General features: G+C 38.2%; 1 protein-coding gene across 1 annotated transcript in view; it reads left to right on the forward strand.

Annotated features, from left to right (window-relative positions):
* The window catches only part of LOC126474690 (26S proteasome non-ATPase regulatory subunit 2-like), a 209118-nt gene that overhangs the window by 117299 nt on the left and 75975 nt on the right, over positions 1–15844 (forward strand). The window contains exon 10 of the mRNA XM_050102168.1: positions 14261–14387. Within this exon, the coding sequence (XP_049958125.1) occupies positions 14261–14387 (127 nt within the window). The remainder of the gene's footprint in view (positions 1–14260; positions 14388–15844) is intronic.

Here is a 15844-nt window from a genome sequence, read left to right on the forward strand (position 1 = left end):
GAGACACAGTTATAGCCAAACACAAAATACAGTAAGGAGCTTTGGCTCTTTGCCCACTCGGATCTGATGATAGGCTTGGTTAAGATCGAAAATAGTAAAATGTTGAGCTCCAACAGTTATGGAGATCAGGCAAGGGTACTAATTCCAATACCATCTTTTGGTTCTGGGCCCTGTAATTTACCACCAGCTGATAACCAGCACTGTTGGGTTCTGGTACTAGAAAAATAGATGACACATATTGTGAACCTGACAGTCTAATTGCCCCATTAGCCAAACATGATCTTATATAGTTCATTCATTTTAGGAAGAGACAAGTCATAGGGAGCTTCACAGACAGGAATTTGATGAGTAAGCTGAATTTGGTACTCTTTATTTATTCATGACCCCTAATTTGCTGGTATGAACATCAGGAAGTTGATCAAGTACCTTAAGTAATTGCAGACTGTGTAGTTTGCCCAGGTGAGCCATATCAAAAGGGAGAGCCTTATCTTGAACACTAGAAATTCCCTGGATGTATTCATGATTACACAGTCAAAACATTTTTGGGGGCTGGAATTTAAAATAAAATTTTTTACCCACATAATCTAAAACACAGCCTCTTTTATTTATGAAGTAGCAGCTAGTGGACAACACTTTCACCTTGGTAAAACTTATTGACTGGGACAAGCCATAAATTCTCAATCTGCTATAGACTTCACCTAACACAGGCAGCAATTCCTCATTAATAGCATGACATTTGCCAACAAGGTGCTCACAATAAATTTCTATGCTGGTCTCCAGAGGCACAAGGAATGCTGGGAGACAATATCCGTCAACTGAGGCACCAGAAATGAGAACTGGTGGACTCAAAAGATGTAAACCACATCTGCAAAGGCAGAGGGAAACAATGAGACAGTATGAACATACTCTCCATGGTAAACAGACAACAACCACTACATGGCAACCACACCTCCATCCTCAGTGAGTCAGCCCTCTTAGCTTGCAGAATAACCAGCCAAACAAGACTCCACAGTGAGCCATGCATATTCTTAAAATCCTTTCAAGTCACAAGGCTGTTGCCAAAGAGATGCCAAGATAGACTGTCACTAGGGAATGAAACCAGATGCATTGAACAAGGCATCTGGAATTGATATGAGTGCAGGCATGGCTCAGATAGATTCAATTTCCTACTTGCTTGATTCCAGTTATTTCATGTAACATAATTATCAGGTAACACCAGCTGCTAAGAGCTCTGGATATTTATTTGCCAGTACCAATGAAATTTTGTTCCATTCACAACCTACTGACAGAAGTGATGATTAAACAGTTTGCACAACTCTGGTGTATCAGTAACAGATTCACCCTCTCACAGAAGAGATCTACTATGTTGAGCACTCACTTATGGACCATTTGCTTCTCTCCAAACTGCTCATATAGTTTTAACTTTGATCTGAGAGCTTTGTATTCTCTTGGCACATTACATAATTTTAGCATGTCTAATGGCATTATTCAGCACTTTTCAGCAGTTTCTTAGCAATTTTTTTTAAGTAGGCTATAATTGTCATGATAGTTCAGTGCTGCTAGTTACCTGTAATGGTTACTTATTAGTACTGCATTTATGACTGCCTTTTTTAATAGAAAAGGTGATGGTTTGTAAAAATTTTTCATAGACTGCTCAAATAAATCTTTGCACTACCCTCACACATGCATAATTCGTGTGTTTTTTATCATAAAACTCATTGTCAGTGCTCTTTTGATCATATGAAATTGCTACATACAGCCACTTGTGTCATGGAGATAAAAATAAACCATCAATCATAGTGTAGTTCAGTAGAGCATGCTGTGTTTCTAATTGTGAATGTGATAATGTGTCACATGTACTGTGTTCAGTCTAGCAACATGCCTTAAGGATCATTTCAAGCTTAGACTGTGTGGGCATGAACACTTTGCAGCAGTAAAGTCTGTCAGACAAAATGTTAAAGATCTCCCATTTGGTGGTCGCCTATTGTCAATAACACCAGCTACAAATAATGGCTTGTAGGTGCCCAAAGAGAAGTCAACAGAAGTGTGCACTGTCATTTGGTGGCAACTGGTGGAGTTATGTCAACCCAGATAGTGCACAACATTCTCCATATGGCCATTTTACTCTCAAGACAGCCATTACAAGTGATGGTACAAACCCCACCAGCACTGTAATGTGCTTAGGTGATGGGCAAGAGAGTACATGGAGTGGAACTTGGATGAGTGGCATGGGGTTCTCTTCACTGACAAGTGTAGGATTTTTTTGACCCTTGATGATTGTCATAGAAGAGTGTAGAGGTGGGTACCAATGCATGCCTGGGTCATTCATATTTTCAGATGATCTTATATGTGGATTAAAATTTCTCATGTAAAGAATTGAGAAAGAGAGATCTGTTTAAACAGGAAAAAGTTATTTATTTTCAATGGGCTTTGCTGTCATCTCCTGGTCTTCAGAAAGTTTTGTTACAAAATTTTTCATTGTGAGTTGGAACCTTATTCCAAGTCTCTGTTGATCCAATGTGGATGTGGGACAGTGGTGGTGAAATATTTAACAAGGAAAATCATCAAATAGCCATGCAATTTGAAAAGTTATTTTGTTTTATTTTCATGAGGTTCAGCAATTCAGTATGCCATCTTCAGCTGTCATATGACCTCATGTATAGACATTCAAACTTGTCGATATAGGCATACTGGAGCCATTAGTACCTGGATGTTGTGATTTCATATACCAAGCCATCGTATTAGTTGATAAAACGTTGAATATTATGCAGACGTTAGTCAAAAATCAAATGTTTACACTCAAAAAGCACTTTGTTCACATGAGTGCTACATTTATGGACATTACCATCTGCACGAGGTGTTTTTTGAGTGTATATGTAGCACTCATGTGCACAGGCTGCTTTTTGAATGTAAACATTTTATTTTTTACAAACCTTTTCATAATGTGCTGCATTTTATCAGCTAATATGACAACTTAGCATGAGGTTCCAACTCACAGTGAACATGTTTTGTAACAATGTTTGAAGACCAGAAGATGGCAGCAAAGCCTGGCAAAACTGGTTGTCAAAAATAAATAAGTATTTATGTGATCTTGGTTATATGTGGATACTGGACATGTTTCACTACTATCAAGGGTAACATAAGGGCTGTGAAACATTAGCATAGAAGTCTCCATTTTGTTGTCCAGCTCTACATCCAATGTTTTGGCAGTGGGTCCTTATCAACAGAAGCTTGCAGGATTTCCTTTCACTGTTGATGATGAAAGGAAGACAGCTGATAAAGTGTGAGACATACTTGAGCAGCAGTGCCTCAGACTCTTTGTGGATAGCATTTCAAGAGGGATCCAAACATATTACAATGCATGTAGTGGAGCGACTTGGAATTAAAAGTTACCCAACAGCAGACTTTGATGTCATAGTTGTGAAAATATTTGCACTATTAAAGAAACTTCTTTTATTTTGGTTGTAGTTTTGTTTTTCTTTCGCAGTAAAATTATTTTTTTATGTTTCATAAGGCTTAGTCTGTTATTTCTTAGATTTTTTAAATTTTAATGCTGTTGATAGAAAACTTTGTTTGAGACGTTTATATGTCATCAAAGTTATTTGTATTGTAGACTTATTTTGAAGTGTGCCTTTCATGTTTGGCTTTATATGTCTGCTTTGCTAACAAACTCTTCTCTTTTATTACCATGTAAACTGACTATTATATTTCCTTTCGGTGATAATGTTGTGAAGCAGGTTTTGACATTCCCATACTATTTCATCTCATAGTGTTCTTCACAACTAGTGAACAATCTATGAAGATATTATCTGTGAATGTGCTACTGGTTCTATGGGCCTTAGCTTGATACTGACTTTATCTGGCTGCAGGACTCTAGTAGACCCGTCAACATACTGGACCATGGAGAATCACTTGAAAAGTTAATTTTGAAATCCCCACATGAAAGTAACTTTGCGTGTTTTGCAAGGACTGAGCTTAATGTAGTTTCAAACCTGGAGAGTAAAATACTGCATTCTGAACTGGAATGTCTTTAAAGGAGATGCAAATACTCCATCACAGCTTTTAAATGCTTGTTCTGCAAAATATTTTTGTATGTCAATATTTTTGAATAAAGTATTATATTTGGCATCAATGATCACTCTACCCCTTCTACAAAAACTCTTCACCCAAAAATTGTGTAAGATATATCTCTGTATAAGAAACCTAGAAGTCTTCTCTACAAATATCATTTATTTATCACATGTCATTATTACAAATCACATTGATGAACATAAGCAAAGAATAACATCCTTATGGAAACATCAAGGTTATGTGTGGTGTCAAATGAACCATCAGTCATATTCAGAAAGTCTTTAAACTGCCTGATGTAGGCTCTTAATGAACATGTCTGTACTGTATGCTTGATTATCTGCCTTTCTGATCCACAGTTGCACGTTGTAACTGTATTTAGTTTCCATTTATACCATGAGTTCACACATTTACATTGGTTAGTTTTAATTCCACGTAGCTGTATCCAGGATTTTCTCTGCAGCTCAAAGCTGTTTATTTTTTCACAGATTTCTTGAGATCTGTAGCACTAGCTTCTCAGGTTTTCTCCCAGTGTTACACAATATCAAAGTTATTATTTTCAAAGCAAATAGCTTTTGAAAATAATTTTTCTAGTGTGGAGTCATTTAATATTCATGTAATCAGAGAATGAATGAAAAAGCTAGAAGGTAGAAGTACTCTTAATCATGCTCAAAATCAACTGCAATGTGTGGTATAGCTTCATGGGTGTTTTCCTGGTGTAGAAAATATTAAGCCAGATGAGGTTGCAGCATTCTCCTACTGAATAAATCAGAGCTAAAGCTGTTGTTTGTAACTAGATGCTATAGAGCCCCATTTGGTGCTACATAGCTATTGTAAGGTGTTATACCTTGTACAGAGTTTTTCAGCCATCTTTGTAAGGTTTTCCTTATAGAATTGAAGCAAAATTCTACAAAAACAGTGATTGGGGATACAAATAATCTTGGAGTCTAGGTTGACCAACAGTTCATGAACACTGTCCTTAATTCCACATGTATTTCGATGAAACAGTCTTAATAAGCTTCTGTATGCATTACCACTTACTGAACAAATTTTTACCACTAAAGAACACTTCTTCTATAAAGATACCTCTTAAATGGTTCCATCATAAAAAAGTCTTGTGTTTTATCAGTTATAATAAAAATGTGGCTTTGACTGGGCGCAGGTCCACTAACTGAATTATTACTTATAAGCTTAAATAACATTTCATTCCCAGTGGTATTGAGGGGCAAATCATGTATACTATAACCTGACACAGGGGTCAGTTCCAGAATGAAGCTTTCTCTTTCCAGTGGAGTGTGTACTGTTTTAAAACTTCCTGACAGGTTAATAGTGTATACTAGGTCATCCTAGGTCCACAGGGTATGAACGTGACTCATTTGACACCATCGAATTGTTAATCTTGTCAGCAGTCAACAGCACAAATTAAAGTTTCATATTAACTCATTTTGGGTTGACCATAGCTTGGCAGTGCTGTACAAAGTGGACAATATCGGCAAAAGGCTGAGTTTTACCCTTATCCAAGTTATCACTCATATTATAAGCTCAGTTTCTATCAAGGCTCATGAATTAATCTTTCACTATCACACAGTACGTATGTTGTTCTGAAACTTCCTGACAGATTAAAATTGTATGCTGGACCAGAATTCAAACACAAAACCTTGCTTGTCAAATGATTGTTTCCCTGGCACTGCTTTGTAAACAGAAATTTTTATTGGTTTCAGTTCATCTTTGAACACCCACATAAGTGATTGCTGCTTATTTTGGAATGTTACTATCCTGGATTTTCCTCAGTGGTCTCACTGCTGCTTCCTGATGTCTGGTTGCTTGCTGTAATTTGGTTTTGTGACAAGTTTGAAATGCTGGAGACAATAATGCATTAGTTAACTTGACACATTTCCTCTATTATTACCACTCTTAACACGCAATGTTAAGCTTTTCTACAACAATTCATACAGAATATTAATCACAGGCTAGTACAATGACTAAACAATGAAATATTTCGACAGTGGCAACTTTTATTCCCCAATTCTTATTGTCACATGACTTAAAGTGATGATGATGATGATGTTTGGTTTGTGGGGCGCTCAACTGCGTGGTTATCAGCGCCCGTACAAGTATCCAATCTTTGCTCAGTCCAATTTCGCCACTTTCCTGGATGATGATGAAATGATGAGGACAACACAAACACCCAGTCATCTCGAGGCAGGTGAAAATCCCTGACCCCGCCGGGAATCGAACCCGGGACTTAAAGTTAAATTTGCTTGTGAAGGAACAATAACTGCTCAAATTTTCATTAGTGATCAATTTTACACTATTAACAAACTAACTGAAGCAGAAGCGTTCACTTTTTGGGGAAGATTATTATTGAAACAAAATGTGACTACATAATATTACCTAATTGATTTCCAAACATCAACATTGACTGGGAGATATTGACTTCATGCAAAGACAGACTGACTGTGGCATTATCCATTACTTACATTTATGGACATGAGTAATAATAAATTTCAAAATATAGACATACACATTGATTATTGATACAAAAGAAAGTAAATATAGGAAGCACAAAGCTATACTGTGCAAAATAGTGATTTTGTTTAACTGTGAGGTTGTATAATGAGAAAATTAATAAGATCGTAGGAACTATGTTGTGAATAAATACAATGTATGCTCTCATGAAGATTCACAATTCCCATTTACAATTTATGTGAGATACTAACTCAGCAGTAACGACTCAAATCACATTTTTCAATATTTTTATAATCAACCATCTTTAGAAAAGACTGTTTACAAGGATCTTCATGTTGTAGTGTGTTGAGTTTCATGCAGAAATCAAGGCTGAGCCATGGTAGATTTATGTGGTTAAAGAAGACACATGTATCACTGATCATTGACCCATCATTTGTGCATCTGCACATAGTTTGTCCTTTGAAGCTTTACCACATTGTGATGCAATTTTGTACATTTTGGGTGTGAAAATTTTTGTGAGAAATGATAGTCACTTTACCGTAAAAAATGTTATCACTCAGAATAATATCTACTGTGGGAGTATCTTAAAAAGACTGGGGGTTGCTCCTTTCGTGGGTCATTGTTTATACAGGTTGATATTCCTCAGAAGATGCATAAGGTGGCTACAGATACATGAACTGAACTTTTAATAGATTCTCTTCTGGTCACAGACATACAGTCAACAAAGAGAAAGAATTCCTCTCAACTGAGATTTTACTGGCCGTGCTTCAGCATCATTCTCAGCCTAAAGTTTTAACTTCTGCTACAGAAGACATTGCCAAAGTTTGTTCAGTTCAATAATTTGAATTCTGTGATGTTATTCCTTCTAAAACTAAATGCTTTGTCCTAGTAGTGACAATAAAAAATCACAATTAATTTATACTAAAAAATGCTTTAGTCTGTGTTTTAAATCCCATAAATCACTTGTTGGTTGGTTGGTTGATTTGGGGTAGGGGAAAAAACAACAAGGTAATCAGTTCCATCAGATGAGGGAAGGATGAGGAAGGAAATTGGCCATGACCTTTCCGAACCTTTGCCTGAAGCAATTTAGGGAAATCACGGAAACCCAAATCAGGATGGCCGTACACGGTGCTAACCACTGTGCCAACTCACTTGATCATAAATCATACATATAACTAAGGAAGTAAATGTCAGGCACAAAAATCAGTTTTGCCACATTTATTGCTATGACAGAAAGCTGCTTCATTTTGATTCATTAAAAAGAATCTTATGTTGTGAAATAAATATTGAAGCAGTTTGTATTAACGTATCACTGTCTTTATTTTTATAATGTTGATGGATTCTTCATCACATCATCAATCTAAGTTATAGCCTGAATACTTCAAGCTTTTTGCTGTAACAACTTTATACAGATGTAAGTGACAGTTTTTCTGAAAGATGTATCATTGACAATACAGCATGTAAATGGCATAATATACACTATGTGATCAAAAGTATCTGGACACCTGGCTGAAAATGACTTACAAGTTTATGGCGCCCTCCATCGGTAATGCTGAAATTCACTATGGTGTTAGCCAACCCTTAGCCTTGATGAGAACTTCCACTCTCGCAGGCATATGTTCAATCAGGTGCTGGAAAATTTCTTGGGGAATGGCAGCCCATTTGCTGCACTTAGGAGAGATATTGATGTCGGTTTGTGAAGCCTGGCATGAAGTCGGCGTTCCAGAACAAAAGTGTTTTATAGGATACAGGTCAGGACTCTGTCCAGGCCAGTCCATAGCAGGGATGTTATTGTCATGCAATCAGTCCCTGCAACAGGCCGTGCATTATGAACAGGTGCTCGATCATGTTGAAAGATGCAACTGCCATACCTGAGTTGCTCTTCAACTGTGGGAAGCAAGAAGGTGCTTGAAACATCAAAATAGTCCTGTGCTGTGATAGTGTCACACAAAACAACAAGGGGTGCAAGCCCACTCCATGAAAAACATTACCACATCATAACAACACCACTCTGAATTTTACTATTGGCATTACACACACTAGCAGATGACGTTCACTGGGCATTCGCCATACCCACAGCCTGCTCTGGATCATCACATTGTGTACCGTGATTCGCCACTCCACACAATGTTTTTCCACTGTTCAATAGCACAATGTTTACACTCCTTACACCAAGCTAGGCATTGTTTGGCGTTTATGGGCATGATGTATGGCTTATGAGCAGCTGCTCCACCATGAAATCCAAATTTTCTCACCTCCCGCCCAACAGTCATAGTACTTGCAGTGGATCCTGATGCAGTTTGGAATTCCTGTGTGATGGTCTGAATGGATGTCTACCTATTACACATTACAATCCTCTTCAACTGTCAGTGGTCTCTGTCAGTCAACAGACAAGGTCTGCCTGTATGCTTTGGTGGTGTACATGTCCCTTCACTTAATAAAACATTCTCGGGTTTCAAGCCGCGTCAAGTGGTTTACTGCCAACGAGCTTTCAGCAGAGATCTCCTCTGCCATTGTGAAGTGGATGACTGTCGGGTGATTGTCATTGCCGTGCTTATATAGCCACACTGTCACTCGAGACGTCGCTCGTGACATCACTGGTGCTCAGTCCTGCACCATGCATGGTAATGTTTTGGCCGTGCGACTACCGGGTTCGCTTCAGCTCCCTCAGCACCAGATCCCACACTGTACTCAGCTGCATTCCACTGTCTCTACTGAGGGTGTTGTCAGACGTTCTAATCTCTATGGCCTCATTTATCATGCTATCCCAGAAGCCATTAGTCCATTTCATAATAGACGTCATTTTCCAGAGCATGTTCTGCTACAGCAGACTTTTCAGGATAGTGCAGACAGTAACACCTTTCATGTTCTATGCAGTGCTGTTCAATAGTGTGAACAGTGTGGATGACATAGAACTGCCCACATCCACACAGTATCTTGTAAATTCCTGGCATTCTCAGGCCTACATCATCTTTCACAGATTTCATTAATTGCCAGATCTTTGCCAGAGGCCCGAAGATTGTGTCTATTTTATGCCTCTCCAGGAGCCGATTAATCTTCCCTGTTGTCGAACCACAAAACGGTAAGAATGCAACCTGCTTGGTGTCTTCTTCAGATGTCTTCTACCATTGGGACTTGGATGACACTGCTTGTAAGATCTGTTTGTCGTTGCAACCATTTCCCTTAAAAACTTTGCGTAAGTGGCTCAAATATCTCAGCACATTTTCAGCATCTGAGGCAGTTTCAGCTCGATGTACTAAGGTCCTCAGAAGTGACTGTTTCTGTGCTGGGTGATGGAAGCTGGCGGCGTGCAGATACCAATCCGTGTGGGTAGGCTTGGGGTAAATGCTATGACCTAAAGACCCATTGGGTTTATGGCAGCAAGCACGACTATGAACAGCAGGGAACCCTCTTTCTCTACTTCCATTGTGAAGTTGATGTAGTCATTGATGCTGTTGAGGTGCTCGAGGAACTCTTCTGACTTGTCATGTCCATGTGACCAAATGACAAAGGTATCATCGACGTAGCGATAAAAACAGCTCGGCTTTGCAGGAGCCATGTCCAAGGCGATGTCTTTGAAATGCTCCATAAAGAGGTTGGCTACTACTGGAGTTAATGGACTTCCCATCACTACGCCGTCAGTTTGGTTAAAATATTCTCCATCCTGTATGATAAATGATGACACCAGAGTGTGCCTAAATAAATCCATGATGGTGTCATCAAAGAGCTGGGACAGCAAGTCAGTAGAGTCTGTGATGAAGACACACATGAATAAAGAAACCACATCGAAGCTAACCATAATATACCCTTCAGCAAGTTGCAGACCTTTAATTCGATTGATGAAGTCCGCCGAATTCATTATATGGCGTCCACAGTGTCCAACGTGTGTAGAGAGTAGGCTGGCCAGATGTTTAGCAAGTTTCTAGGTCGGCGATCCAGTGGTACTCACTATCAGCCTCAAGGTGTGTCCATCTCTCTAACTAACTAACTGCTTATGCTCCCAAAAATCAGATTTACAAGTACATCAAAGATCATAGTGACAAAAGAAAGAATACACATAAGACTAATATCATTGCAATACAAACATATCAATATATCAAAGTACCTCTACATTAATGAAATCAAATCTGAATGTTGTCTCAGAAATACGTCAACTACTTTGCAGAAACGCAGTAGAATATTGCTGGTATCGAGAGGTTGAGTTGAGGTGCCGTAATGGTTACGTAATTCAAGTACCATTACAATGTGGGCAGTGTTGGTGCCTTGGGGAGGAGATTCTTCATAGTATTTTCTTCCAGCGATGACCGTTTGAGAAGCTCTGAAGTCTTCCTCACTATTCTGGGTGTTGGTTTCTGAGGTAATTTTTGGTATGTGTCTTCCTCAAACATCCATCTGATTTTTGCCTCATAGTCAGCTCGTTCCATTAAGACAGCAGCATTGCCCTTGTCAGCTGGTAGGACTGAAATATGTTCACTATTTTTATATACTTGAATTTCGCATATTTCATGACAGTACTCACTTTTCCGTGAAATGTTTATAAGATGATATTTGACTTTTTTGTGTTGCTTCAGTTGTCTAGTGAAAGTATGATTCCATAATGCTGTTTCGTCAGCTGTGGAAATGTCCTGGTTCAATGCATTTGCCTCATTTTTGGTACTTCAAATACCATTTTTCTGAATGTTCTTCCTTCTTGATGTTTATTTAAAAAAGTTGTAGAATAACTCATTTTTGCTGGTCACTTGCAAATTATTATAACAGGGACCAGTACATTGTTCCACCATGACACACCGAGAGTTCACTGCCGACTGACTACGATCAAAGACTCCAGCATCAAAGACATTTCACACAACACACAAGCTTCCACTTGTAACCAGTCTCTTTGATATTCTTTGTCACATCTACTAATATTAATCAATATGCTGTCACTCTCAAACATATAAGCAAATTAGCATAAAATAAGGCAAATTACAATTCACAAAAAATATTCTGACAAAAATATAAGAAAACATTTACAACCTCCCTCATTAGATGTGGTATAGACAAATCCAGTAGAAAATAACACATCTAATCTCCCAGATCCATTACAGGACAACAATGAGAGGATCATTCTGGAGAGCATGGAGGCCACTGTGTTCAGCTATAGTCATGTTTGAAGCTGGTGGTTTGGATTTTAAAAGAACACAGCTCGTTTCTCTACGAATTTCCTCAGCCACATCACTTGTAAACTTACAAACCGCTTGTTCAACACCACTCAATACGTCAGCGAAGGGGATGCTTTGTGGTGAAGGAGCAAAGTTAAGTCCCTTCTAGTGAGTACCATCAGATCGCTGACCTACAAACTTGCTACACTTCTGGCCAGCCTCCTCTCTATGCATGTCGGACACTGTGGACACCATATAAAGAATATGACTGACTTCATCTATCAGACTAAAGGTCTGCAACTTGCTGAAGAGGATATTATGGTTAGCTTTGATGTGGATTCTTTATTCATGTGTGTCCCCATCACAGACTCCATTGACTTGCTGTCCCAGCTCTTTGACGACACCGTTGTGGATTTATTTAAGCACACTCTGACGTCATCATATTTCTTACATGATGGAGAATATTTTAATGAAACTGACGGCATGGCAATGGGAAGTACATTAGCTCCAGTAGTAGCCAACCTCTTTATGGAGCATTTCAAAGACGTAGCCTTGGACATGGCTCCTGCAAACCCAAGCTGTTTTTATCGCTACATCGACGGTACCTTCGTCATTTGGCCACATAGTCAAAAAAAGTTAGAAGAGTTCCTGGAGCATCTCAACAGCATCCATGACCACATCAACTTCACAATGGAAACAGAGAAGGAGGGTTCCCTGCGGTTCTTGGACGTGCTTGCCACCGTAAACCCAATGGTTCTCTAGGTCATAGCATTTACCACAAGCCCACCCACACGGATCGGTATCTGCATGCCGCCAGCTTCCATCACCCAGCACAGAAACAGTCACTTCTGAGGACCTTAATACATCAAGCTGAAACCATCTCAGACGCTGAAAACTTGCCGAGGGAATTGAGCCACTTACGCAAAGTTTTTAAGGGAAACAGTTACAACAACAAACAGATCTCACAAGCAGTGTCATCCAAGCCTCAAAGGAAGAAGACCTCTGAAGTAGACACCAAGCAGGTTGCATTCTTACCGCATTTTGGTTCGACAACAGGGAAGATTAGTCGGCTCCTGAAGAGGCATAAAATAGACACAATCTTCTGGCCTCCGACAAAGATCTGGCAACTAATGAAACCTGTGAAAGACAATGTAGGGCTCAGAATGCCAGGAATTTACAAGATACCATGTGGATGTGGGCAGTTCTATGTCAGCCAGACTGTTCACACTATTGAACAGCGCCGCATAGAACAAGGAAGGTCTTACTGTCTGTGCTATCCCAAAAAGTCAGCTGTAGCAGAACATGCTCTGAAAAACGAACACCAAATTTCATTCGATGAGATATCTATTATTAAACGCACTAATGGCTTCTGAGATAGCATTATAAATGAGGCCATAGAGATTAGAATTTCTGACAACACTTTCAATAGAGACAGTGGATTGCAGCTGAGTACAGCATGGGATCCGGTGTTGAGGGAGTTGAAGGGGGCCCAGTGGTCGCACAGCCAAAACATTACCATATATGGTGCGAGATCGAGCACCAGTGACGTCACGAGCAACGGTGCGGCTATATAAGCACAGCAGTGTGGGCAGTAAACCACTTGACGCAGGTTGAAACCCGAGAAAGTTGTATTAACAGATATAATTGCGAAAGCATGCATTCATACATGTCCCTTCACGTTTCCACTTCACCATCACATTGGAAATGTGGGCCTAGGGATGTTTAGGAGTGTGGAAATCTTGCATACAGATGTATGACACAAGTGACTTCCAATCACCTGATCACGTTCGAAGTCCGTGAGTTCCGTGGAGCACCTCATTTGGCTCTCTCATGATGTCTAATGACTACTGAGGTTGATGATGTGGAGTACCTGGCAGTAGATGGCAGCACAATGCACCTAATATTAAAAACATATGTTTTTAGGGGTGTCTGGATATTTTTGATCATATAGTGTAAAAGTTAATTTTATCATAGATCTTGTAAATAGTACAGTGGTATCTTAAAAACAACAGTCTTAGCTTACCTATAAGGAAAGATTTTGGGGCATCATAATTATTTTGATTCATGCTGTTAAACAGATTTGCACAAAAAGGCTCATCTTTGATCTTCTTGACTGTGTGTGTGTGAGTGTGTGTGTGTGTGTGTGTGTGTGTGTGTGTGTGTGAACTTGTGCATGTTTCGAAGAGAGAGAGAGAACTGACATATTTTTGGGGGTACCCCTAATATTCTGGTCTCTTAATGTTACATTGTATATCATTTATTTATCCTTCTCTGCCTTATAAATCTTTTCTGTGTGCTGTTTTCGTTTCCTTGTAAAATTTGTGCAGTTATTTACCTAAATCTGTACTGTACTGTAAAATCTAGTACATCATTATATTTTTACTCATAAAGTTTTTTTGTTTGTCTGTAACAGTCACACACCCAGTATATAATATAGATGATTCTTCTCACATTATAGAAAAAAATTGTAAATAATGTGGACTGGAACATGCCCTTCACTGACATTGCTTACTAAAAAAATTTCCCCATTGATAATTTAATTTCTTTTTCTAATTTAATTTTTTACATTGCTCTTTGTGCAGTCTGGAGCTCTCTTAGCCTTGGGAGTTGTTAACTGTGGTGTAAGAAATGAATGTGAACCAGCAAAAGCACTGCTGATGGATTATGTTTTACATGACAGCAATATACTACGTATTGGATCAGTTCTAGGTGATTATCAAATTCATTTACATTCTGCTATTTACCATAAAATATAAAATATTTTTTTACCAAAGTAGCTATAGCAACGTTTTTGAAAAATTTGGAGAGCCAGGACAAAGTTAATGAAATTGTAGAGAAGAATGTTTTGTTTCCTGGCTGTAATAATAAAGTTGCGCATGCATATGAGGAATTAACATGAAAAATGAAAAATAGCCTAAAATTATAATTGATAATGGTCAGATTATCACTTCATATTTATTTAGTACTGTAACACTTAAGAGCAACAGAATGAAAAGTAATTGCTGTTTGTAGAGAGTGGAAATCGGCTTTATCAGATATCATGTTTCATTCTATTGCACCAAAATAATTATAAAAAATGTCTGGTTCTTACTAATAAATAACTTATCAGCATCTCAACATATTTATGATATATGGCAAAAAAAATTTGTTGCTATATGGTAGACAGCAGCACAGTCATGTGAAGTAACATTGTTTTTCAGTAAAAATTAGTTAATCTGTTTCAGAGCCTCATGTATAATTATGACTTGTTCCATATCCATGAAATTCTCTTGTATACTGGATCAACAAATTATGAATTAATTAATAAATAAACCATGATGAGAAAATACTGTATGAATGTATATTCATTTCTTAATGGTTTCCAACGAACAACAATTTAAAACTTGTGTCATTAGCAGTGTTGGGCAGTTAAATGTGTACATTATTTGTATTGATATTTGTTGACCACTTGCATAAAGGAATGACATGGCAGATTGTACTTTTATAACCTCACTGAGTTAAAAAAAAATTAAACAACTTAGTAGTGCAGTTTTTATTCCATTCTGTAATGCCAGCAATGATCATACACAAAGATCCATTATATGATGAAAAATCTGCTTATGTAGATCAGAGGACCATTGAAAGTGCTATACAGTCATGTGTATGTCTACAATAACTGCAGTAAGACTGTGAGGTCATCTGTTTAAGAATGTCAGTGGCAGTTTCTTGTGTGAAGAAGACTACAAAGAGCAGTGTTGCCTGTGATTTCCAACTTTAGTGTGAATATGAATTTCTCACAGTATCCTTGTTATATTTGAACACCAAATCAACATAATGTAAATGATAGAGAACGCTGTGCTAGCAACTGATTGTTGCTCAACAAATGTCTGTGGAAAATTTTTTGCAGGACTAGGTATTTCAAAAATTGCTGGCATGTATGCCAATTTTTGTATGCAGAGAATGCCAGCTAGATGGCATTTTATGTCTGGGTAATTATTAATGATGGATTGATTGAACACGTTATGTTTATGAGTAAACTAGTGTTTTCCCTCTGTGGAGCCAACAGAAGTCACAATTGTGACATGAACAGATGAAAATTGTAATATGAAATGTAACAACAGAGTGGATAATAATTTTCAGTCTTGTTTTGCAATTATGATCTAGTGTATTTTTATTTACAACAGAGT

Source organism: Schistocerca serialis, chromosome 4, assembly GCF_023864345.2.
Source record: "Schistocerca serialis cubense isolate TAMUIC-IGC-003099 chromosome 4, iqSchSeri2.2, whole genome shotgun sequence".
Classification (NCBI taxonomy): domain Eukaryota; kingdom Metazoa; phylum Arthropoda; class Insecta; order Orthoptera; family Acrididae; genus Schistocerca; species Schistocerca serialis.